The 26,427-nt window shown below is 40.5% G+C and overlaps 1 protein-coding gene across 7 annotated transcripts in view; it reads left to right on the top strand.

Annotated features, from left to right (window-relative positions):
• The window catches only part of SVIL (supervillin), a 199,435-nt gene that overhangs the window by 104,370 nt on the left and 68,638 nt on the right, over positions 1–26,427 (top strand). For 3 of the 7 annotated variants that reach the window (XM_049881717.1, XM_049881714.1, XM_049881718.1), the window contains exons 7-15: positions 11,636–11,716; positions 13,933–14,832; positions 15,189–15,359; positions 16,083–16,117; positions 16,903–16,964; positions 17,279–17,418; positions 20,649–20,892; positions 21,349–21,925; positions 22,754–22,979. In XM_049881717.1, coding sequence (XP_049737674.1) covers positions 11,636–11,716; positions 13,933–14,832; positions 15,189–15,359; positions 16,083–16,117; positions 16,903–16,964; positions 17,279–17,418; positions 20,649–20,892; positions 21,349–21,925; positions 22,754–22,979 — 2,436 coding nt within the window. Of the gene's footprint in view, positions 1–11,635; positions 11,717–13,932; positions 14,833–15,188; positions 15,360–16,082; positions 16,118–16,902; positions 16,965–17,278; positions 17,419–18,976; positions 19,073–20,648; positions 20,893–21,348; positions 21,926–22,753; positions 22,980–26,427 lie in introns of all 7 variants that reach the window. The other 4 variants (XM_049881720.1, XM_049881715.1, XM_049881716.1 and 1 more) reach the window with 4 other exon arrangements.

The raw sequence follows: 26,427 nt of genomic DNA, 5'->3' as shown, positions 1-26,427 counted from the left end.
CATTTTCTGGAGACTCCAGGTACTCGTCATAGATTTTTTCTAGTATTGAAATGGAATAGTTTTCACCATCCATTCCCTATACCCCCAAACATGAGCTCTCTCTACCCTGTCTACTTGCTTTTGGCTATTAGTATATGGTTAACTTGTTTCCATTTTTAATTTTGTTCTGTGCTCACTGGCAAGTTCCAATTTCTGTTAATTGAATTAAATATCAGTATATCACCCAAAATACTAGCTACAATGTCCAAAAAGTTCAAATATGAACCAAATTTTTTTTAAATAATTTTTTTGTGCTTTAAGTGAAAGTTTACAAATCAAGTTAGTCTCTCACATACAAACTTATAAACACCTTACTACATACTCCCACTTACTCTCTCCCTAATGAGTTAGCCCGCTCCCTCGTTCCAGTCACTCCTTTTGTGACCGTTTTGCCAGTTTCTAGCCCCCTCTACCCTCCCATCTCCCCTCTAGACAGGAGATGCCAATATAGTCTCAAGTGTCCACCTGATACAAGTAGCTCACTCCTCATCAGCATCTTTCTCCAACCCATTGTCCAGACCAATCCATGTCTGATGAGTTGTCTTCTGGAATGGTTCCTGTCCTGGGCCAGCAGAAGGTTTGGGGACCATGACCACCGGGATTCTTCTAGTCTCAGTCAGACCATTAAGTCTGGTCTTTTTATGAGAATTTGGGGTCTGCATCCCACTGTTCTCGTGCTCCCTCAGGGGTTCTCTGTTGTGCTCCCTGTCAGGGCAGTCATCGGTTGTGGCTGGGCACCATCTAGTTCTTCTGGTCTCAGGATGATGTAAGTCTCTAGTTCATGTGGCCCTTTCTGTCTCTTGGGCTCATAATTACTTTGTGACCTTGGTGGTCTTCATTCTCCTTTGATCCAGGTGGGTTGAGACCAATTGCTACATCTTAGATGGTTGCTTGTTAGCATTTAAGACCCCAGATGCCACACTTCAAAGTGGGATGCAGAATGTTTTCTTAATAGATTTTATTATGCCAATTGACTTAGAAGTCCCCTGAAGCCATAGTCCCCAAACCCCCGCCCTTGCTCCACTGAGCTTCGAAGCATTTGGTTTATTCAGGAAATTTCTTTGCTTTTGGCCCAGTCCAGTTGAGCTGACCTCCCCTGTATTGAGTTGAACCAGAATTTATATGCAAAATTTTGTCTGCGTGCACATGCCCTGGCACATTCATATGGCCGCATGTACATACTAAACAGTTATTAGTAGCTTTTCCAAACAAGCAACTATTAGCAAATCAGCTGTTAATTTCCATAAGAGAAGCAGACACTAATAGCTGTTCTTCTTAAGCTGAATCATAATGGTTTATAATTAGAAGCAGTTATATAATTAGAGCTGGTTACCCACATAGGGAAAGTAATTTTACTATGCTGGATTCAACTTCACAGTGATAGCAGGAAGCACCTTTTAGTCTGTTGACACTTAAGGATAAAAAAAAATAGGAGGGAGTTAAACCATATCATTATATACTTATGGATAAAAACCGAGAGCGAGTCCTGGTCTCTGTTAGAACTTAGGGTATTTTCTTATTTCTTGGTAGTATAATTTCCTGCCAGCCAGTTTCCACATCAGAAAAAGTTCTGTTACACCTGAGGTTATCACCTCACGGTTCTGGTCCCCAGTAACCTTATAGTCCTCTCCTAGCTGAGTTACGGCAACCTCTGCCCTATGGGGAGTTGGCTCACCCCGAGACCCCAAAAATAGATTCTCTATGCTAAGGAATCTTAGACTTTTAGAACCAGAAGTAACCCTGGTGGTTATTGAGTCCAAAATATTTAGTTCAACATACTGAAAAAATCAGGATACAAGTTCAGGATTGGGGGAATCTGATTTAACAGCAGTTTATGGAAAACAAACCTAGGGAAAAAAATATGGAAGAATCGAGAAATGAGGTAACTTGATCAAGACCATATAGCAACTTTGACAATCATTCATCCATCATCCATCCATTCATTCAAGTTTTCTGAATTCCAGTCAGAGTTCTTTCCACTACACCCTGCTTGTGTTATTTATGTCAATACTATTTTTTTTATCACAGTGGAAAGAAGAGTTTGTTGTTTTTACCCTTTGAAGGTTAGAGATTTTATGAAAGCAGGTCAAGGGTATATAGAAATAGCTTACCTGGATTTACATAGGTATTCAAAAAGTCTTGTCCTCATAAACAAAATGAAAACTTGTAGTCTAGGAGGATTCAAACTCAGTAAGCATCTATCCATACCTCCTAGGTATTGATTTATAGGTTAATTTCAGGTAGTTTGGCTAATCATTCAAAAAAATATTTTGAGCTTTCTGTGTCAGGCACTGTGCTACTAGCCAGACATATCATTTTTCAAAAAGTGTGAGAAATAACTACAACATAACAAAGTAAATATGGTTCTAGAGGCCAACATTGGGTACTATGGAAGTGCCATGGATGGGATATTCTTTCTCCTTGGAGAAGTGAGCATAGTTGAACAGAGTCCTTAAGTATATGGTGAGTTTGCTAGACATGGAGGGAAAGACTGTCCAGGCAAAAAGGTGCAGACGCCTAGTGAAAATTTGGGAGAAGAAGCTGCAATGAGGCTGGAGAGCCATGTAGGAGCTGAGTCATGGAGCACGTTAGATGACACAACAAGGCCTTTGACTTTTGTCTTGTGGACAATGGGAACTGACTGCAGGATTTCAACCAAGGATGATTGATTATGTATTTTAGAAATTTAGAAAGAGTGCTCTGGAAGAGTGTGGAGGATTGGCCTGAAGGAGATTGATTACCATCAGGGAGGCCAATTAAGTGATGGTTGCCATTACTCAAGCATGAGATAGTGAAGTTTCTAATTCCAAGTTGGGCTTTGTCATTAACCTGGTCCTATTTGGCATTTCATTAGATAATCTAGAAGATATAGATGATAGAGTGATCAGATTTCCCAAAGAGGGATTGTAAATTAGTTTGACGACAGAAATAAAGAGAGGAGGAAGGAGAGAAAAAAATGAGAGAAAGGGAAAGAGAGAAAGAGAAAAGAGAACGGAAGCATGTAAACAAGAGAGCACATGTACTTGGAACAATGGATGGAAAGTAACAAGATGAAACTTAATAAAGTCCTGTACTTAGAGGAAAAAAAAATCAGTATACACGTTCAGGATTGGGGAAACCTGATTTAACAACAGTTCATGGGAAACAGACCTAGGAGTTTTAGTTGACAACAAATTCATTACATGACTGCCAAAAAGGTTAGTCCAATCTTGGGGTACATTAATGAAAGTGAACTGTCAATATCTCCGGTAGGCAGTGGTCCACCCGTGTTCTACAGTGGTCAGATTACATCTGGGTATCATATTCTAATAGAGCTCTTGACTACTGAGGTCATATCCAAAGGAGAGTCTACCTTCCCATCTGCCCTGCTTTTTGATCTTCCAAGTGTTTATAAACTTCTCCCTGCCATATTAGAAACTGGAATCATTTTTGGAGTCTTGTGCGTATTCTCTGGTACTTAGATTCTCAAACCAATCTGTTGTTCACATTATCAGATTGTCATTTTTTTTCAGAGCTGTTAGAAAGCTGAAGCTGAAGCATGGCTTGGCATAGGGAGCCCTAATGTTATCAGTCTGGCTTCCTTTTCCCAGTGATTCTGCCAAAAGGGAGAAAGAGACCATGAACCAAATGAACTGTCTCACAAATGCAGTTTCACCTGTACCTTCTGTCTTAGGAAAAAAAGATATTCAAATGTCCAACACTCTAGAACAAGACTAACATACCCAGAAGAAAATTTTAGAAGATTTTGTCAGGATTCCCCCAGACATAGTGCCACTAATTTGCTATTTTAACAATCTGTAAGATTGGTAAGGATGATCTCCACAATAGCATTCCTTTCGTAGAAGCCTTAAGGAGAGGGTAGATACCTGTTTTAGTCATTTTCCTATCTTTTTCCCCACTACTGCCCTGCATTTAGCACATATTGACGTGCCACCAAACTGCAGCAGAGCTGCTTGAAATAACTAGTCTGCAAACTATTTATCGGTCCACCACCTGGAAGGGTCTTGCGCCTGCATGTGATCATACACTGCTTTCCTTCATCAAGAAAGTCATGCTATGGGGAAAAAAAAAAAAATGTCAGGGGAACTAAACAGCAGGCTCAATGATATTGTTGCAAGTTTTTTTTTGTTTGTTTGTTTTTAAACCTAATCATGGACCAGTAATACCAGTTAGTAGAACACACTTTGAGAAGCACTCGTTTATACTACAAGGCTCTTTCTACTTTGTCTGAGATTAGAATTCTTATATATGGTCTTAAATGAGTGTCTCATCAATGTTATTAAACTGTGAGTGGGAATCCTGGTAAGAGAGCAAAAAAAAAAAAAAAAAAAAAAGATTGCCTGCTGTCAGGCCTTGTGAACTCAAGTCTCCAGACCTGAAATGCTGATTCCAGGCTCATCTCATGACTTAAGGCACTTGAGTCCCTGGATCACTTTATTCTGGGAGGGGTGGTTAGAATCAAAGCAGGAGACATGGAAATCCAGTTCATCTGGGAACCCGAAACTAGGAAGGCCTAGTGCAGCACTGTCCTCAAGATGCCAGCAGTTTTCTCAGACAACTCTCTCTGCCTACACATAGCTTCCACCACCTCCCTTCCTTGGGTGAAGTTACAGCACTGAGGCATTCAGTACTGAGATTAGCTCCGAGGGAGACAGGAAGAAATTGATTATCTCACATATCTATCCTGCTTCTGTCCCCAGAAGACTCTGCATTTCTACATTTTCATTACTCAGTAAGTCCTCACTCTGTAATTCAACAGTGATATTTTTTTTATTGAGATACAGTTTACATCAAAATGCACAGATATTAAGGATGCAGGTTGGTATGTTTGGGTAAATTTATAACCTTTACTCTAATCAGCATATAAAACATCACCATCATTTCTTGTGTCTCTGTCCACCAACATTCACTCTTGATTCTATTTGCAAGGACCTCGCTTAAAGTCCTGGGTGGCACAAGCAGTTTGTGCTTGACTGCTAACCTAAAGGTTAATGGTTCAAGCCCACCCAATGAAGGGATGGAAGAAAAGCCTGGCAGTCTATTTCCGTAAAGATTACAGCCAAGAAAACACTATGAAGAAACTCTTTGTAACACATGGAGTTGCCATGAGTCAATGTCAACACAACAGCAGTGGGTTTGTTTGGGTTTTTAGTTTAGCTTAGATAGCCTGACAGTATGATGTACTCAACTCACTATGTTATACAAAGCAGATCTCTCCCACTCTTAATTTTTTTTTAAACCAAGCCTTAATTTTTCATCACTAAATAAAATAACTGCATCCATGCAAGATTTAAAGAAATAAGGACAAAAAGAACCCAAGGTATAATTGCCACTATTCAAATGTCATTCTCTTTGTGTTCAAATTTTAGAAAACTTACTTGGTCTTATACTAAACCCAGCACCCAGTACCTCTCCAAAACTAATGCCCCCTGGGACCCAGAAATAAATTTTGAACTTTATAAGACGATATATTTTTTTAGCCTGAGTTTTGGCATTTCTTAGCCACCCGTCATTATTATAATCAGGCTGTACTCTGAGGTGGAAAACTCAGTCCAAAAACTTCCATTTTGCCCCATAGTTTTGGGGTGCCTGTGAATTAGCCAGGTCAGTTCTGTACTCTGAATCACCATTTTGAAGGGAGCCAAAGCCTGCTTTTAATCAGCTTCCAGCTCTTCAAAAGGAAGACTTGGGCTTCTGTGCCAGTGTAAACGCTTGGAGATGGACCACTTTGGGCTATTCTCAGGATATTTGGGCCTTTGTAGGAAAAAGAGGAAGTAAAGAAAGAAATAAGACCCCAAATAGGTTTTTTGACTCTGTGGTCTACATTTTATTTATTTTTAATATTTTTCTTCACTTTTAAAGGAGGAAAAAAGGTATCCTAATGTAAAAACCCAATTAAATGGACTAAACACTTGTGTAAATCCCTTAACTGTGACTGTTCCGTAGGTTGATTATGAAAGCTGGCTGGATTACAGTTTTTAGAGGGCTTAAGCATTTTTGTTTTTTTAATATACTATTTTTATTGAGGTATACGTTGCATAAAATAAAATTTGCCCTTTCAGTGCAAGTTCTGTAAATTTTGACAAATATATAAAGTCATGGAACTACCACCACACTCAAGAGATGGAGCAGTTCCGTCAGCCCAAAAGCTCCCCTCATGCCCCTTTCTTCATGGTCAAGCTCCTGCACCACCACCAGCCCCTAGCATCCTTTCATCTCTGCCATAGTTTTAGATTTTTTTTACTTCGTAAAACCAAATTCCTTGAGTATTTTGTTTTTATCACATAAGGAAGTCACACAGGAATTTGGTGAAATGACTTAAAATCATGGGAGAAATGTTAGTGTTAACTATTGGTAACATCCTCCAAAAAAAAAAAAAATCCATCTTAAGTGGTTACAATTTAAATTTATAAGGTAGTTTATACAGGGTTGGTTTTTAATTTCCCATTTCCTAATGAATACTCAGCACACAAGGAAATCAGGTATGCAAGCTAAAATTATTTTCCCATGTGTCATTGCCAACACATGAATATTTATTGACGAACCGTTGATATTTTAGCTCTTGTGATGCTGAGCCTACAAAGTACCAGTGAAAGTGAGACTTAGGTTTCATGAGTTGGGTGTCGTGTTGTATTATCATTCTGTTGGGCAAAGGAAGAGGAGGGGCAGCCTAGAGATTAGTCCAGCTGAAATATTCCCTTGGTCCTCAGAGTATTTATAATTCCTCCCGTGTAACAATCCAGAATAACCTGTTCTCAGTTTATTTCTTCCATGAATTTTCTGATTTCCAAAACTTTGATTCCTAAAATTGTTTTTCAGTATCAGTTCCCTTGGTGGAGTAGAGACAAGGTTTCACCCAGCTTGCCAACTCTGGGCCCCAGCATGCTTCTGCTCCCCTAACAGTGCCCTCTTATCCAGATTACTGTTTGCTGCCTCACTCGTTTGATTTTATGTTGTACATTTGCGGCAGTAGAGGAAGAAGGTTTTACAGGATCTACAGGTAATTGGTGAGTCTGTGCTGGAGGTGGGATAGGCACCAGAGAGAGACCAGCATCTGGTCAGGGGTGTGGGCCTGATCAGGAAGCCTTTGATGTCTTCCTTGATTCACCCAAAGCACATGAACAGTAGCTTCCCAGCCATATCATTACACATTCAAGCTGGGGAGGCAATCACTTTCTGGAATTTAGAAGCCTATAATTCTGGAGGAACAGAAGATGTGGCCTTGGGAGTCCCATAGCACTTAGCCCAAGCCTGGTCCTTTCATTAACCAGCTGTATAACTTGGGCAGTTAAAATATACTTCTTTGTGCCTCACTTTCATCATCTATAAAATGGGGATAAGAATACCTCATGAAGTCATTGTGGAGATTATTATTCAATAATTCATCCATTCTGCAAATATTTATTGAGACCTACGATTTGCCACATACTGTTTTGAGTCCTGATGAGACAACAGCAAACAAAGTCTTTTCTCTCATGAAGCCTGTATAATTCTGTGAAGAGCAAAAGAACAAAACTAAATACGTAACTTGATAGGCATGGTAATTGCTAATAAGAAAATTCAAGCAATTCAACTAGAGAGAGAAAAATAAAGAATTACTGTTTTATCTGAGATGGTTAGGAAGGTCGCTTAGTCTCCTAGTGCTGCTGTAACAGGAATACCACCATAGGGTGGCTATAAAGAGAAGAAATTTATTTCCTCACAGTTCTGGATGATGAAAGTCTAAATCAGGGTCTTGGTCATGTGAATTCCTTCCCCATACATAGTCCTGGGCGTTCCTTGGTTGTTGGAGATCGTCACGTGGCATCTGCCTTCTGTCTTCGCCTGTTTGTGTCTAACCTCCTCTTTTTATAACTCAAGTGATTAGGTTTAGGACACACCCTACACCAATGTAGCATGATTCACATAACAAAGAAATTCTCTTTCCAAATACAATTATATGCACAGGTAAAGGGCTTAGGATCCCAACACATATTTTGGGCGGACACCATCCAATCCATAAGAGCAGGTCCTTCTGAAGAGATGTTATTTGAGCAGAGACCTACATAAATTGAGCCAGCAAACCATGCAACTATTGGGATAGAGTGGCCCAGACAGAAATAGCAACAGCAAAGGGCCTGAGTGGATGCCATGCCTGGAGTGTTTGATGAGGCTCCCAGTCACCAGTGGGGCAGGAGCATAGATGGAGAAGGGGGAGGGTAATAGGGACTAAGTCAGTGAGACGTGTGGATGAGGGATAGGCACATTAGGGAGGGCCTTGTAGCCCATCATGCAGGTTTTGGATTATACCCTAAATGATATGTGGAACCATATGAGGGTTTCAAAAAGAGACACAATCTCCTTTACGTTATAAAATAATTCCTCTGACTGCTAAGCTGACAATAAGCTATAGGTGGGTAAGGATGAAAACAGGAAGAATCCTTAGGAGATCATCTCAGAAATCTAGGTGAGAGGTGGTGGTGGCTCGGACTGGAATGATAGCAGAGGAAGTGAAAAGTGGTAAGATTCTCTCCGTATTTTAAAGGAAACCAGTAGAATTTGCTGGTGACTTGGATGTGGGTTTGAGAGAAACAGGAAACAAAGGTGAGTCTCAGTTGTTTGGCCAGGGCAACTCAAAGCATAGAGTTGCCATTTACTGAAAGAGGGGTGACACCAGTATGAGTTGGCTTTGGAGGGAAATCAAGAGCTCTGTTTTGGGCATGTTGAATTTAAGATATCATATATCCAAATGGAAATGTCAAGTTGAATGCAGGACTTTAGGGCCCAAGGGGAGATCTGGCTAGAGGTAGACGTTGGGAGACCATCAGCATAGAGCTGAGAAATGAGTGAGATCATGGAGGCTGTGATTCTTGATGGAAAAGAGAGGAGGTTAGGAGACAGAGCCTTGTAACACTCTAAGATTGAGAGGTAGAGATGGGGAGGACAATCAGCAAAGAAGGCTGAGAAGGAGCTGTGGGTAAGAAGGCCGGTGAAGGGAGTGAGCCTCTGTATCAGATGCCGTTGGTAGGTTAGTAGAATAAAGACCAAGAATGACCACATTCTCCAATAAAGACGATATGAAGTGCCTAGGGCAGACTTGTGAACATAAGTCAGTGTTTAATTAAATCCCCTTTCCTTTCTTTCTCTCTTTTTATGTTGTAGATATATATTTATGTGTGTGTGTGTGTGTATATATTTGTGTATACGTGTATGTATATTTGTGTGTATGCGTGTATGTGTGTATATACGTGTGTGTGTATATATACACACAAATATATTTATATACTTGTGGTGACTTTATCTATCAAAACATTTGCCATTTCGGCATTTTTTACATCTACAACTCAGTGGCATTAATTACATTCATCATGTTGTGCAGCTGTTACCACTATCCATTCCCTTTCTCTCTCTAATGGCTGAAAATCACAAAACCCGAATATATGCGTTGGTCAGCCAAACTCAAGGATCCTGAATACCTTACTTTGAGAAACACTGTTTTAAATCACTCCTGCTTTACATTTAGTTAAGACAAACTCAACCCTCCTGGCAGTTTGCACTACCGTGTTGTCTATGAAGAAGAAAGGAAAGAAGGGGACCACCATTTTGAAGGGCTTACCATGGTCCAGGCATGATGCCTTCACATATGTTTGTTTCTTTGTACTTCCATCTTAATTTATTATATATGAAATGACAAAATCTGAGCATTTACTACTTTGGTGGTAGTCCTTTGTTTGCTGGCTAGTCACATAGCTAATAGATGTTGTAGAGTTGTAATGAATACGGAATGCAGCAAGCTCCCTGTGTCTACGTGATTTTCACTGTACCTAAGCTGACTCAACATCTGCTTAATCCAGCCCCTAATAATTTTTGGTGATAAAGCTAAATTTTATTCTTGGCAATGAAGGTCATCTTCAAAAAGTTGTATAGTACTTTATAGTTTACAGAGTACCCAAATGTACAAAGAGTATTTGGGCTTTAAAATAACAATGTGAAGTAGGCACGTGAGTTATATTAAGTTGACGGTTTCCTAAAGCAAGTGTCCTTTGCTGGCTGTATGTTCCCTGTATACTATGTTAGTTGCATGGACTACTCTCTTAGCTGCAGACAATAAGCTAAATGATTAATGTGTTTAAATAAATGTTGAAAAATTAGACACTTTATAGTTGGCAATAAAATGGCTTTACATAATACTAATTTTGTGTGTGGGGTGGCTAAATTGCTGTAATGCTGGGGATAGTGAGGTGTGTTGGTAGGTTAGGGTATGGAAAGACTCGGGGAACAGATAATTCCAAGCCTAGAATTTGACAGATCTCAGTGGTTATAGTGAGATATACAATAGGGATGTTAAATGCTCTTGTCATCAGCTGGAACTAAAATGATTTTAGAAAATTAAGTTAATTTCATCATCATTATTATTTTGTTTTTTGGAAATTGCTTTGAGCTAAAATGTGCTTCTAGCCTTGTACTGAAGAACTCTTGCAAGTAGGTTCATAAGGTTTTTGAGCTGGCAAACATTTTAACAGCATGTAGAATTTCCATTTTTTTTTTTCTTTCTTCATTATAAGAGGATACAAGTCAGTAGTTGAGTATATCTCCTGTGACTTGTTTTACATAGTTACCACAAGGTGTTCCTTGCCTGTGCTTTTCTCTTAAAATATTTTCAGCCTGGCATCGTTACTTTGTCATAGTCTACCTTGCATCATATTCAGTTGTGTGTTGAAGAGCGAATGTGTAAATCATTTATTATCTTGCCTACTAGAATGTAAGCTTTTTAATGGCCAGGATAATGCCTGATTCACCGTTGTTACTTCTCAGAGTATTTGACACATGGGAAGAACTCAGTAAACATTTACCAAATGGACCTGAATTGATATTAGTAACTATTGTGTTGGTTGTGTTATTCAGTAATAGATATTCAGGGGAAGGGTATAGTAGTAATTGGATGACGCAAATTGTTAAGCACTCAACTAATAGCTGAAGGGTGGGTGGTTCGAAGACACCTTGGAAGACAGGCCTGGCGATCTGCTTCTGAAAGGTCATAGCCTTGAAAACCCTATGGAGTAGTTCTACTCTGCACACCTGGAGTTGCCATAAGTTGCAATTGACTTGACAGCAACTAACAACAACAACAAACTAAAGCTGAGATCTTACAGAATTTCTTCTTATTTGTTTCCTTTATTTATATATAATATCATTTTTCATGGGCATTATTTTGATATTTGGCTATTTACCTATGTGCTTTAACAAAACCTATGGAAGTTAAGTTGCCTTATATTTTTAATCCAACTTCTTAGCAAGAGAAATGTCTGATATTTGTGAGCAGAATGTGACTAACAGATTCCTTTCTAGTGCTTCAAATTACTTGTAAAATATTCTATATGGTGATTTTCTATATATTTATTTCTGTCTCAATTTTAGTAATGAACAGAGCCAAGAGGTTCTGGGAATTCCCTCAAATGAATATAAACCCCATGCAATATGTGCTTATACATTTTCAAAAGCCAGAAGTGTTCTTTATTTAACAAAAATCAGCCATTAGGTACTTTATAATAAAGTCTGTGTATATGTTGACATTTTAAAAGGAAATTACCTGAATTTTGTTTTTTGTACATGGTAGTACAGGGAAACCCAAACATGAGTGGTTTCTCCAGAAAGATTCCGAAGGGGACACACCTTCACTTATCAACTGGCCCTCCAGGTATATCTCAAGTTAAAAGTCTGTGCCTTCTGTGGAGTGAACGCTTCAACTTCCCCTTTGATTTGCCTGGCTATTCCACACCAGTTAGCACTAACTCGTCTCTTGCTCTCTTTAATGGCATTTGAAAATCCTGTATTCAGAAGGGGGCTGCCAGAAGTTACTTGCTAATCATTGGCTTTTCTCCTCCATTGCCCTAATTTCTGCCAACAGTATCTCCCCTTCCTCCTCCTTTTCCTCTTTCTGATAATCTTTTTACTACACCTCTTACTTTTCCCTTTTCTCACCCACTCATATAGAATTGGCCAGCTGGGGGCAGTAGGAAAAAACTAACGGGTACTTCCTGTTTCCCTTGAATCAGACTAACCAGCCAGGGTCCCATCTTCTCTGTATCTCCCTCCTCCCAGCACCCCCAACCTTGTTTTCATTTCTCCTCCTCTCTAGGCCAGCAGCTCATTTTCAACAGTGAAATTTAGGGTGCGTGGTTTTGAAACCAGACAAAAAATCCTATCATTTCATTTTTAAGGTTGGGGGCAGGGAGAGGCGGAAGGAGTAAGAATGAATAAGTCATTGGAAGGACAAAGCACCCATATATTGAGTTTCTAACAGTCACTTTGTTCTCAGCTGAGGACAAAATTCAGATTGTCTTTGATTAGAAGCTCACATTCCACAGGAGAATTTGAACCACATTTCAGTCTTCTTTTGATTAGCAAAGGTTTTAAGTATGAAAACCTCTAACACTAGCTAATCTCTAGGAAAAACAACTCAGAATGCTTTTTTGCCCCTGAATTATTCATGATAACTGCTTTTTATATGTGAGTTTGACTTTTCTTAAATGAAGTAAGCATAGCTACCTTGCATCTTATGTTGAAAAACATGTAATAGGAGTTTTTTTAATCAAATTTATCAGGGTACACTTGTCATGAAAGAAGATATTCTCTTCCATGAAGTGTATTTCAGCAATAATTATTTTTGCTGACTAATCTTAATGGTTTTACATTCCCCAAGAAATTACCTTCCCTACTCCCAAAGTATTCTTGACTTTTAAAAAGATTACCCCCAATCAGTAATCCATTCCCAGTTTGAATGGTTTCTCCTTTTTTACTGCATGACATTTCAAGAAGTAAAAATAAGGACTAGCTGACACTATTAAATGTTTACTCCTTGCCAAGCATTAAGCCAAGTGCTTTGCAAGCTTCACGTTAGTTACATATGTCACCATATTGCCATTTAAAAGATAAAGCAACTGAGGTTTAAGAAGGGCAACTGAGTTGCCCAAGGCCACATAGCCATAACTGAATGAGCCAGAATTTGAAGGGATATCTCGTAGGTCTCCACAGCCAGTCCTCTTGGCTGCTTTGCTTCTGCAGTAATGGAAAAAGGTCTGTTGCTTTGAAATGGGTTTTTGTTTTCCTTTCAGATATTGAAATAGCTTTAGAAACAGCCAGAGTAATTTCTTTCTAGATCGGTTTTTAACTAAGAACATAACAGCAGTTCTACCTAGAAAAAAAACATAACAGCAGTTAGAGAGGTGGAAATGTTCAGCTCGTTAGTTCTTTCAACAACTATCTTTTCTCTGACATTCTTCTTGGTACTACAATTGTTAGTAGTAAAGATATCCAAATTGGTCAAATGTCTTATGAATGAATGCATTTTGTATGCATAGCATGAAAAAGCTTGTGAATGTTTAGTTGAGTGCTTCAAAAGAAGATGATTGTTTATAGTATCTTGAGCTCAGTAAAAAGTATAAGTAGTCACAAATGCGCTTACATTTCCAGGAGACACTGACATTACAACGTTTTGGTCAGTAGGTGTATGTATGTATGCCTCGAAACTCCCCACTGTCCATACTGGGCCTGTACCTGACTGAAAGCTTAGTGGTTCCCAGCACCAGCCTCAGTCTGCCCTGATGCACACTGGGGGTGCATGTTAAAGAATTTTTCCCTGGCTTCTGGGTATGTAGTGAAAAGGGACTTATTCTCCCCCAGGGTAGCATCTGCCCCACACTGGCATACTTAGGCAAATTTGAAAACTCAACTCAAAATAACTCATCTGGTTTAAGCAGTGGGTTGCTGACATTAAACACCAAAAGTATTTTTTGAAAAGTTGTTCTGTCTTTGGGTTGCTTTCCATTCCTTGGTTATCTGTGATCATGCATGCTTTCTTCCCGTTGGGCAATTACTGCACTTTACAATTTAAACCCTTTTTCTTTCTTAAAGAGTAAAAGTTAGAGAGAAATTGGTGAAAGAGGAGAGTGCTCGAAGCAGCCCTGAACTTGCCTCAGAGTCATTAACTCAGAGGAGACACCAGCCAGGGCCCGTGCATTACCTGTCCTTTCAGTCAGAAAACTCGGCTTTCGATAGGGTCCTGACCAAGACATCCAGCTCAGCCCGTCAGCCAATCCATGGCTATGTTCAACCAGCAGATTCCATTCACACTGCCAAGCTGGCAACCACAGAAAACCCAGAAAATGTCTCTGAGTGTAGCTGGGTGGAATCAGCTACCCAGCATGTAATGAAACCTTCCACCTCAAAGGTTTTAGAAGATGAGGGAGGGGATACCCCAGTTCTCCATATTTATGAATCAAAAACAGAAGAAGATGTGCTCTTAACCGAAGCTCTTGAGAAAAGCAGGAAGACACTTTTGACTTTGGAGGATCGTGGGCTTGTGAGAAGCCAAGAAGAAGACCCCTCTGGAAATGAGGACTTTGGTAAGCCTACTGTTAACACAGTCACCGTGGAGCATCAGAAGGAGCAAGAATGTCTGTCACACCCACCTAAAGGTCAGCACCAGCCCACTGAGAGAAAGGGCAGGAGTGAAATGGTTTTGTATGTTCAGCGTGAGCCTGCGTCTCAAGATGCCAGTCTGGCAGGTCACAAAAAGGAAGTCTCTACAAAGAGGCGCAAGGTCCTCACCCGCTCACTCTCTGATTACACTGGCCCCCCTCAGCTCCAGGCCTCGAAGTGCAAGGACCCCGTTTTCAAGCGAGAGCTGGAGCCACAGAGTTCCAAAGCTGAAGGGCCCTATGTGGAGGTTGGCATGGTGGACACCAAGGTCTCCGTTGCCCAGCTCCGAAGTGTGTTTCTGGAGTCCGCCAGTGCCAGCAAGAGACCTGAACTGTAGGTGATGTTTCACACGTATTTCCGATGTGTCACTTGCACGTCCTTGGCAGAATTATTCACTTCTCAGCGTGTGTCGTGTCCTGCATTAATCCCTGTTAGCTTAGCTCACAAGTGTGCAGGGCAAACAATACGAGGAAATGGCTCAAAAACTACCATTTTGCTTCTGCCTACTAATGGGGTGATAGAGTCTGGGGCGGCTGGAATGCTCCACCTCCTTTTGTGCATGGTAGAGGCATGCGGAGGGAGTTAGCACCTGTGTCGTCACTCACTGAGATGCATAAATCTTTGCTTTATTCTCTCTCTCTGTCTTCCTCTTTCCCTTTTGTATACTCTCCACCCCATGATTCTAAAAGCCATTCACGGGTTGAGAGGTCAACTGAAGGAGTTAGCTCGCCCACCGGTATGGAACGGGAGAGAGTGTCCCGGAAACCAAGACGCTATTTTTCTCCTGGTGAAAGTAGAAAGACTTCTGAGAGATTTAGAACTCAACCTATAACCTCAGCAGAACGAAAGGAGTCGGATAGGTAGGCACGTGTCTGTGTAGTTCCACAGGTCTAGGAACGATACGGGATTTTTACCGCAGTGGTAGTCCTGGTGCTGTGTATATAGGTTCTTGGTGATTCCATATTTATTTGGCTGATTTAAAGGTATTTTTAAGGAATGTTGACCTTTACACCGGTATCACAATACACAGTTTTAATTTGCATTCAGGTGGTGTGAAAAGGCATTGATGATAATGGTTTAAGACGTGATTTTCCTTAATGTTTCCAATATTCTAATGCCCTTGCTAAATTAGAATCCAAATTGAGTACTCACCAGATTTTACAAGGAAAATAACTAAGGAATTTTATATTCATTTTACCAATGTCTGCCGATTTATTGTATTTGAGGTTTTATATTGAAATTATCATATGCTATTACATTTTTTTTAATTTTTTTTTATTACATAGAACTGATATGGTTTGTCTAAGAAATTATCATCAGTCCTGCTTATAAGTTGTACTTGACCTTGTTTTGTTTTGTCCACGAGTTACACATTTGGCTGAGATTGTGTATACATACTTTGCGCTGCGTCAGTAATCGCTGGGAATGTGTCTTCACAACTAGAATAGCTACCAGGATGGTATTCTTTAAGAGAGTGTTGTTCCATTTTTCATTTTTACTTTATATACATTGTTTTATTTGGATCTTCTTCTACTCACACCAGCTAATTTATTATTTCTATTATGTGCTAATGTCTTTCCTAGATCTACCTCAAATTCAGAAATGCCAACTGCTGATGGCAAGTATATTTTCATTTTTCTTCTTCTTCTTTATCATCCCACCCAGATTAGACTTAAATAATAGGAGTTTGACTTTTTGAGAAAATACAGTCATGGAACATGTAAATTCTTCATTTTTCTGCAGGTTTTTCTTCAATGAGTACAGTAAAACCAAGCTGAGATTTTCAGCTAACCGTTATTTTTGAGAGTTAGGGAGTCATGGTTGAGCAGTGTTAAAACAGAGAGAGCTGGCCCACAGCAGGTTTTTCTTGTTCCTGCTGCTGTGTAACAATAAAGGAGAGTGCATGGTGTATGAAGGAGCCCTGGTGGTGCAGTGGTTAAGCACTCAGCTAACAACCAAAAGGTCAGCAGTTCGAACCCACCAGCCACTCCACAGGAGAAAGATGTGGCAATCTGCTTTCGTAAAGATTACAGCCTTGGAAACCCAGTGGGGCAGTTCCACTCTGTCCTATAGGGTTGCTATGAGCTGGAATCGACTCTTTGTCAATGGGTATATATTGAGAAATTTTTGCTGTAAAATCTCTTCTTCAATCTTTATTAATCAAATATTATAGTAGAAAATTTCTTCCCCAGGCAGGGTTTGGTTTTAATTCAGGGGAAATCAGCACCTATTCACGGAGCAGAAACAATAAGCTCTGCCCAAAGGGGAAACCATGCCAGTTGTTAGTTTTAGTACACCTCTTCTTGTATTCAAACAATTTCCAGGCCAGCCTTGAGAAACTTCTCAGAGGTTTTACTTAAGTTTTCTAATGGTGTGCAGTTTTTGTTTTGTGGCATTTTGCAGATGAAGAAAAGGTAGATGAACGAGCCAAGCTGAGTGTTGCTGCCAAGAGGCTGCTTTTCAGGGTAAAGTACCCCAAAGTGTTTAATCAGAATTGGGACCCATAGTCCTGGGAGCCCCTGCTTCCCCATCCTGCTTTGTGCACCTCTGGGCACTTTAGGGCACTCTGAGATTGTCCTCGGTCTGCCCCACTATCGTCCTTTTCCTGCTCGTTCACTGGTTTTGATACCTAGCTCAAGCGTGCACTTCCGAGAAGTACATACCCCCCATAGGTCTCAGCGACATCCCCCCCATAGGTCCTGTAGGAAGATAGGGTAGAGACATGTTGCTGTGGCCTTTCCTCGGATTTATAGGGATTCCGTGATGTGTCTGCTCTTAGGAAATGGAAAAATCATTTGATGAAAAAAACGTTCCTAAACGACGCTCGAGAAACCTGGCAGTGGAACAAAGGCTACGCCGCCTGCAGGACAGGTCCCACACCCAGCCCATTACCACCGAGGAGGTGGTCATCGCAGCCACGTGAGTCTCCCTGGGCTGTCTTGGCCTTGGCTGGGATTTCTCCTTTTAAACGAAGATTGAAGGGTTTTTAAATAAAAAACAAGATGACAGAGAAATGGTTTACTTGGAAGCCACAGGGAGGCTGGGACTTAGTGATTTTCTTTGCTGCTGCCTTTCTAAACTTTTAATTGGATTCATTACCTGTTTTATCTCCTGTGGAGCCTGGGTGGCGTAAGCAGTTTGCAATCTGCTGTTAAACTAAAGGTTGGCAGTTCAAACTCACCCAGCAGCTCCATGAAAGAAAGGCCTGGCTAACTGCTTTCCTAAAGATTGCAGCCAAGAAAACTCTCTGGAGCAGTTCTTCTCTGTAACACATGGGGTTGCCATGAGTCAGAGGATGACTTAACAGCAGCTACCACCACCTAGAAAAACACGAAGAGTTAATTCTACTTCTTTTCTTTTTTTTGCCTGTGCATTTTGCTTATTCCTTTTACAGTGGAAAATTTAAAACATAAAAGTAGACAGATTGATATAATGACCCCCCCATGCGCTCCTCACCCAGTTTCAACAGGAATTGACTCCTGGCCAATCTTGTTCTACTTCTATTGCCACTGCCTTCCCCTTTTCTTCCTGCAGTATTTCCAGCAGACCCCAGACGTCATATCATTTCATCTGTAAATATTTCCATATGCATATCTCAAAGAGAATAGATCTTTTTATTGGTTTTTAAATAATCAGCAATAAAAATTTAATTGGAAGTTCGATAATTTTCCAAATTATATAATTCCTTCGGAGGTCGTCGTTTCAATCAAGTGAAAACTTTTATGAGCTTTTAACATATTGTTTTCATGCTTCCCTGGATGCACACAAAACACACCCACCTTGCCTGAGAAAAGCGAAGTCCATCTCATTCAAGACACTGGCAACCCAAGAGGTGTCTGTGTCAAAGTTCACATCTGTGAACCCGCTGTTAGAGCAACACCTACATCTCCAGTTATTCCTGAACTTGGTGTATTTGTGGATAAGTAAGTTCTTGTACTCACTGAGAGTTCTTAGCAAGGCAGATTGTTTTTAAAAAACATCTGCGTGTGGCTGTTGTAAAATAAGAAGCAACTAGTCAAGGGAACAAAACAGTAAACATAAGCAAAAACCATCACCTTAAAAGGCTCAATGAATCCACTTTGATGTCTTTATTATATGAGAACACTGATTTAAGAAAAAAATTTGAGAACAACATTGTAAACATGGGCACAATATTCTTATTTGCCGATGGTTAATATTAGTTTTTGTTTGTTTGTTTATTATTTTTCCAAACCAGGACACTTGTACTAAAGATAGAGCAAATCTTTGCCAGGCTGAAAAACCTATTCTATTCTGTTTACTTTGGGCACCTCTGTCTCTTATCTCTTAAGTTTGTAATGGCTTTTCAAGTTGTACTGTGATTTTTTTTCAAAAGCACTTGGCAAATAATTTGGTTTAAGTATTTGATTTAGCTTTTCTGAATTGACAGCACTTTCCTTAATGCTCCTTTTCTTCTCTCTCCCTACGAATGTTCCTTCTTTGGCCCTTGCTTTTAAAGTGAGCCTGTCCCTACGTCGTGTTCTGTGGCCACCCAGCCTGTAAGGGCCAGACTTCCTAGCCCTGCTCTAGCTAACAGCACTGTGCAGCCTGCCAGGTACTGGACAGAAATAGCCGCATGTGCACCGAGTGCAAAGCTGCTGGACAGCCTTTCGTTTGTTTGACAAACTCAGTGCCATGAGTGGTTCCGGGCATGTGTGGCATTTGCTTTTGTCGTAGTGTAAGGTACTGACAACTTTATGTCGACCTGCATGAGAACACTTTCAGTCTGTGCTCACATTACATACTGGAACTGGGATCATACTAACTCACTGATTCATTTGTTTTGTGTCTGTTTCTCATAATGATGGTCATCCCTAAACCATCTCATTCTTCATCTGTGATCCTAGCACTTAATACTGATTAGCAGACAAATCCGGAGTTAGCATGAATATTGAAATTAATTCCAGTAACGCCAGAATTTTTAAAACATGCGTAGACAAAAAATATATGCTAAAAACAATCCTATGTGTTTCTGATTTATAGAGAGACAGTGCAGTTGTTTCAAGATTGGGAAAATAATTTATAGTGTCTGAACTTAGTGCATGTTTTATTATTATGCTTTAAATTATGGTGTTCTAAAATTATGTCCATAAAGCATGTAAGTATCCCCTTCATTTTACTGTTGAGGACTAATATACAAAGGCTAAAAATGAAATGGAAAGAAGCAAAATGACAGTGCAGAAATACAGTTAGTGTCACCCAGAGCAAGGACCTCTTTGGGAAGTAGGTTAACATTACCCTCCCAGTTTGCAGCACCTCAAGACAGACTTTGAAGCTCCGGTTGCCTTTATTACCCTCCTCACAGCACACCTGGAGCCGAGATACTGCTCTTTTGTCTGGGACAACTTGCAAAGTGATCACCGATTGGCACCCAGGCAGAATACGCTTCTTACTGAATTTGAGAGTTGGATTTGCCCAGGCAGATGGCGTATTGTCTTGAAAACCCCTTTCGTGATTCTGAATGACATGTAGACTAGAAGCCCTCTCCTGTAGCTGGAGGAATTTGTAATCACCTGAAATTTTATTCAGTTTTCAAGTTACTAGGATTTCCAACTTAAGTACATTTCAGAAAACTCAGAGAAACCTATGAGAGAAAATGCTAGATATAAGAGTGAAAGAATTTTTTTTTTTAATAAGCCACTCGTGTTTAGCAAATGAAAATCAAAACCCTGTGTTGTAGATCATGTTGTTGACAGAATGACTGTTCTTTCCTAATTACTTCAAATGAGGAGACCATCTTCTGAAACATACATGTAGTGCCTAGATATGCCATGGGTAATGCCTTAGGACTCCTTTTAGCCTAACAATACAACTTCTCTCTCTAAATAAGATAAGCTATATTCAAGTATACTTCAATTCCTTAAATAGAAAACCCATTTTTCAGAAATAATTCAGAGTTAAAAATCTCCTCTCTGTGGAGTTGATAATGCTAGTGCTCCAAGTCTACTCCGCTGCTGACTGTCTTGTTTAATGCTTAACAACTGCATATACCTGTCCTACATTTATGAAAGGAGAAATAAGCCCTTTTCAAAGTTATCGCTGTGACACTTTTAACAAAGTATTAACATATAAAGTTAGTAGTGGGCTCTGGCTTGGTTCTTTCTGTGCTACTGACTTTTTATGACTTTCAGATTACAGGCATCTGCTCACCAAAAGGCGTTAGCTAGGGACCAGGCAAATGAGGTCAAAGATTCTACTGAACAAGGTGAACCTGATTCTTCCACTCTCAGCCTCGCAGAGAAGTTGGCCTTGTTTAACAAACTGTCCCAGCCTGTGTCCAAAGCTATTTCTACCCGGAACAGAATAGACGTGCGACAGAGGAGAATGAATGCTCGCTACCAGACGCAGCCCGTCACGCTCGGAGAGGTGGAACAGGTGGGTACGCTGTCATCTGATTCCAGTTTTTGTGTGTTCTTCAAATATAGGAGCAGAGTGTCACTCCTAGGTTAGTGACAGAACTAAGGTGATCTACCTGTAAGCTGTGTGACCTGTAAACTGTGTTACCTGTAGTGGATTTGGTAATAACTGAATTCCTATGGAAAATTATCATGCCAAGTATGCTTCTCTGTTCTGGTTTTCATGAATTTGCTTGCTGAAATCATCTGGAGTGAGTTCATTTTGGAACGGACAAGAGTATGCACAACTTCCTTTTCACCCAGAAGATGTTTTTCTAATGAGATGCAGTATATAACTGTGTCCAGCAAGGGCTTCCCATAAGATGAGCATCTGAACTGTACCAAATGTCGTATTTCAGTCTGTCCGTCCATAAACCAGGATGAGGTAGACAGTATTCTTAAATCATCTTTGTGCTTCTTAACTGTGTCCCCACAGGTTCAAAGTGGAAAGCTCATTCCTTTTGCACCCACTGTTAACACATCTGTATCCACTGTGGCACCTACTGTCACGCCAATGTATGCAGGGGATCTTCGGGCAAAGCCATCTATTGATGACAATACAGGTGCCACCGACTATAAGTTGCCTTCTTCAGTAGAAAATTCAGACTCTCCAGTTAGAAGCATTCTGAAATCACAAGCGTGGCAGCCTTCGGAAGTGGATAGCGGGAGCAGAAAAACATTGAGAGAATTTGGAGAGACAGAAAGCAAGCGAGTCTTAACCAGTGGAAACAGTTGGGCTAGAAAGTATGAATCCTTTGAGGAAGCAGAACCGTCCTACCACATTCTTAATAGAGTCAGGGAAGGAGACAGCTATAAAGAACCTAAATATGTTGTCCCAAGAAAAGGAAGCATGGAGCTAGCGAGTCCTCCCATAGCCCATCTTTGTGATGAGCTGAAGGAATTTTCCACTGCTAAAAGCCCTGCGCACGGGAACCAGGACTTGAAAGACAGACAACCCTTTGAGGAGAAGGTGGAGATGGAGAATGTCAGGAAAAGCAAGTTTTCTCTAAGAGGTAAAGTAAATCACAGCTACCTAGAGTTTTAGAAACCAATTTCGGTTTCCTGTTTCTGCTTGCTTTATTGTATATGCTTGTGATTGTTTCCAACTAAATTGCAAAGGCAGTTTACAGCCATTACTGATTAAAAGTCCAGTGTGAATCAATTGCTCCTTGAGACTTCTTTCCTCTTTAACTTGACTTCTTCAGTGAATTAATTAATTTTCAGCAGTAAAAATACTTGAAGCTCTTTCTACATCTTGATAAGTGTTTTGATCACGTTCACTCACATACCAGCCTGGGAGCTGCCAGTTCTGTTGGCCCCTTTTATAAGCTGATGACCCAAAAAGTCCAGGGCTTGGGTAAGCACAGGGAATAAGGTCTCCAACCCGTGTTTCTGGGGATTCTTTCTTTCTACATAGCTTTTTTTTTTTTTTTTTCAGACTAATAAGCTCTATGCTTGGAACTTTCATCTTCTTTCTAACTAACATAAAATGATACTGGCTAAGTTATAAATAAGAGTTTTGGCGTGTGAGCAGAGTGCATTTGAAATGTGAAAGTCTTGTTTTGGGGGAGTAGAAACATCCCAGAGTTTACAGTGAAAGCTGACTTCCTGTGTCTTGTGCAGCAAAGAGACCAACTGCCGTAACGTGATTTGCTGTGGGAAGTAACCCACGGGGAAGTTTGGTTTTCTCACAGTGCTCTAGATTTGCCTAAGTCCGCATGGGTTGGGTAACCTGTCATGTGTGCACGGATTGAACTCCAAGTACTTGACTGTTAGGGGGTTAATAGCTGGAGAATGTTTGCTGGAGGAGTGAGTGCTGATGCTGCTCCTTTCCCGCCCAGCAGCGGAGCTTGGGGAGCCCACTTGTGAGCAGACCGGCACAGCTGCTGGGAAAGCGGCTGCTCCAGCCGCAACCCCGGTGTCCTATAAGCAGCCAGACTCTGCAGAGCAAGCGCAAGAGAAGCTCTTTCAGGATCCATGTGCCATGTTTGCTGCTGGAGAGATCAAAGCACCAGTGGTGGAGGGCATCCTTGACTCGCCCGGCAAAACCATGTCAATTAAAGAAAGGTAATAGAGATGCAAGAACTTCAAATGGATTCTATTGGGGCAGAGGGGGTGGAGCTTAGACTTATTTAAAAAAAAAAAAAAAAAAAAGATCTGTGTGATAGGCAAAGAGATGAAGTCACAAATTCAGCTACATAAGGGGCTCTGCTGTTCCACTAGCATTCTTTAGGGAAGTCCAGAACGTGATGGTGAGCTGCAGCCCCCCAGTTTCTGGTTGCCCCTGCTGAGGGAGGGCCAGTTCCATATTCTGATGAGGAAATGAACTTGTTCTTGCTTCATTTGTTTGCGGTTCCGTTTTCTTTTTTGTATTAATTCTTCTGACTATCCAGTGATGGGAGCCGACATCTTGGTGCTTTTCAGATAGACATGGCTTCCAATTGAGTGTACTAACTGTTGTCGATTGTTTATCCACATAAAACATATGTAGAGGGGAAGAGGCTAAATTCCCGTTTGGAATATGAATCTGTGGGATTCGAATCCAAGTTCTGCTTATTTTACAGCAAGTAGAATGGACGACTTTTCTGAACCACATTTAGAAATTTTACATCAGGTAATAGCTATGAAAGATTACATTTGAGTGTCAAATAACACCATCACCTTATTTCATTCATAAGAATGGTGTAGGCTTGAAAGGATATGTTTCAATGGGAGTAATACAGAAAATAGGAGCTAAACATTTTCAGGATGTATTTTCCTTTTTAACTTTTAGCCACAGTTGAATTCAGCAGCAAAAGATGTAATAGAGACAGGAATACTGGGTAAAGAAAGGTCAAGCTAATTTCCTGGTATGATTAGCAGAGCTATTTCAAATCTTGTCTGTTCCTTATGGTTCTGCCAGACTGAACCCTTGCTTATCACCTCCCACCATTCGGAAGTTTTATTGCTTTGTCAATCATGGGCCAGTCTTATTTTTTCTAGATACATTTCAAACTGCCCAAGACTGTGTGTCAAACTATGATGAAAATTCTTCATTCTGTTTTTTTAAAGCCAAGCTTTTTTGAACATTATTTATAAAATATTAAACAGATGGAAACTTTTTCCCCTGACAAATTAATATGATTGTAAAATTCTATTTTTACTGTAGCCTTTATTTATTTAAAATTCACAGTAAGTTATACCTACTAGCACCACTGGCACAACAGTTAAGCTCTCAGCTGATAACCAAAAGCTTGGCGGTTTGAACCCACCCAGAAGCTCTATGGGAGAAAGAACTGGCCGTCTGCTTCTGTAAAGATTACATTCTAGAAACCCTATGGGGCAGTTGTACTCTATGACACCTGGGGTTGTTATGAGTCAGAATCAGCTCCACAGCACCCAACAACAACAGTCTGAAGAGGCATAGATGGAGGGGCAGAAACTAAATAGTGCCGTGAATCAGGCAAGCACTTTGGCCTATTTTAGCCTGAGGCCCTCACCCGCGAAAACCTGGCTGAAGGAGAATTTGATCCCAGAGATCTGGGTACTGACAACTGGTTATATGAGAAGTAGGAGATAGCATTTAAGGAAATTAATGATAAATATCACTTATACACAAGTTCTGCTGTTTTATAGATAGGAAAATATCCTGCGGTAAAATTCCAACGGGAAATACAAATAAATATACCCTCTTCTTTCACGGACTTTTAAAGATTTCCCGTGTTTGGGAATTGTCTGTTGGAACTTGGCACTTTTGATGCATGAGGTCTGTGTCCATCTGCTAGGCACTAATTCTTAATTAATTTGCCAGTTTTTAGTGAATATTAGTTTTACCTATATCTTTCTAAAGCACTTTGAATCCTATTGTAAAATTCTCATATTTATAAATGTGAGGTACTGTAAAGACATAGCTGCTTGGCCCAGGCTTTGTGGCTCTCTGAGGAGTTCAAGGATGGCTGTGAAGCTTCTGTGAAGGCTGGCAGTGTGTCCCAGACAGAATGTGTATTTGTGAGGGCCTGCTGGCAAGAGGGGCCTATAACTTAGCACGGTCCCAAAGACGCTCCTCACCGCGGTGTGTTCAGAAGCTTGAGAGTAAGGAATACTTGTGAAGTATTCAGCTATCGAGCTAATTTTTAAGATATAAATTTAAATAAAGGATGAAGGACACTTTATTTAGCAGCTATATTTGTCATAAATAGTGTCAAACAAAATATATTGCCAGCGACCTTCTTCACCTTTCCTTGACAGCACTTTTATTTGTACTTTGCTGAAAATAACACCATATATCTTTAAACGCCAGCTCTAATAACTTTCTCCTAAGTGAGGCTCTAATCCCTCCTTCTTATCAAAATAAAATAATGAAGTTTGACCTCTTTAAAATAAGAATGTTATTCTATATTTGGGCTTTACTTTTCTTTTTGGGGGGTTGATGTATAAAATCATAGGACTTTTAAAAAACCGTATTCTGACTACCTCCATTGTTGTTAGGTCTCATCGAGTCCAGTTTCAACTCCTAGTGACTCATGTGTTGCGGAGCAGAATTGCCCCATAGGATTTTCTCAGCTGTAATCCTTACAGGAGCAGGTCATCAGGCATTCTTCCTGTGGAGCTGCTGGGGGGGTTCAGTTAGCATCAGAGCGCTTAAACAGCCGTGCCACCAGAGCTCCTTAACTACCTCTGCCTACCTCATTTTACCAAAACCAGTGGCTGCAGAGTCAGTTCTGATCCCTGGTGACCCCACGGTGTTTTTAATGGCTGGTTTTTCAGAAGTAGATTGCCAGACTTTTCTTCTGGGGCAACCGCTAGGTGGACTTGAAGCTCCAGCCTTTTGGTTAGCAGCTTGCACCACCCAAGGACTCTTATTCTGAAAGAAGGAGCTAAATCTCCAGGAGCTCCAGTGGCCACTAGGGCTACGTGGTAAAGAGAACTGACCCCAGGGGCTGGTCTCTTAACTCCCCCCTATGGTGTATTGAGGCAAGGTTTCAGCACATTGCAATTAGTGTTTTAGCAGCTCGCATGTTTTTTCTAACTGGGAGGAAATGACATGAGGACAGAAAATTCTAGCTAGACGGCATAGTTATGTAGAGTCCACCCTCCTCCCAAATCATTTTTCTCAACTGACACTTTCTTTGCATGGGCTTCCTTGATTACCCGTTTTCAAATTCCAAACTCCAAGAAGTAGAGTTTGGGATTTGTAGATTTCCTTCATCATTTCTTCTAAATAGCTACACAGTTCCCTTAGCACCCTGCTTTTCTGATCTTTGATTTGTTCTGCCATTTAAAAGACATATAATGCGCGCCTCTAGCCCACAAATAACCAGGAGCAAGATGTGAGGTAGGAGCGCAACTGTCTTCCTGATCCACAGTCTCCCTGCTCTTCAGTACCTGACATCATTGAGTCTTCAAGACTGAGTGCTGCCATTTCACCTGCACCATCCAGTCCTCAAGATAGTTCTTAGAAGGTAGTGCTTTTATCCCTATTATATAGGTGAGGAAAACTAAGACTTAGAAAAGTGCAGTAACTAGGAAATTTCAG

The sequence above is a fragment of the Elephas maximus genome, chromosome 4 (genome assembly GCF_024166365.1).
Source record: "Elephas maximus indicus isolate mEleMax1 chromosome 4, mEleMax1 primary haplotype, whole genome shotgun sequence".
Lineage (NCBI taxonomy): Eukaryota > Metazoa > Chordata > Mammalia > Proboscidea > Elephantidae > Elephas > Elephas maximus.
The sequence above is the reverse complement of the archived record's forward strand: the minus strand, read 5'-3'. Positions and strand labels throughout refer to the sequence as shown.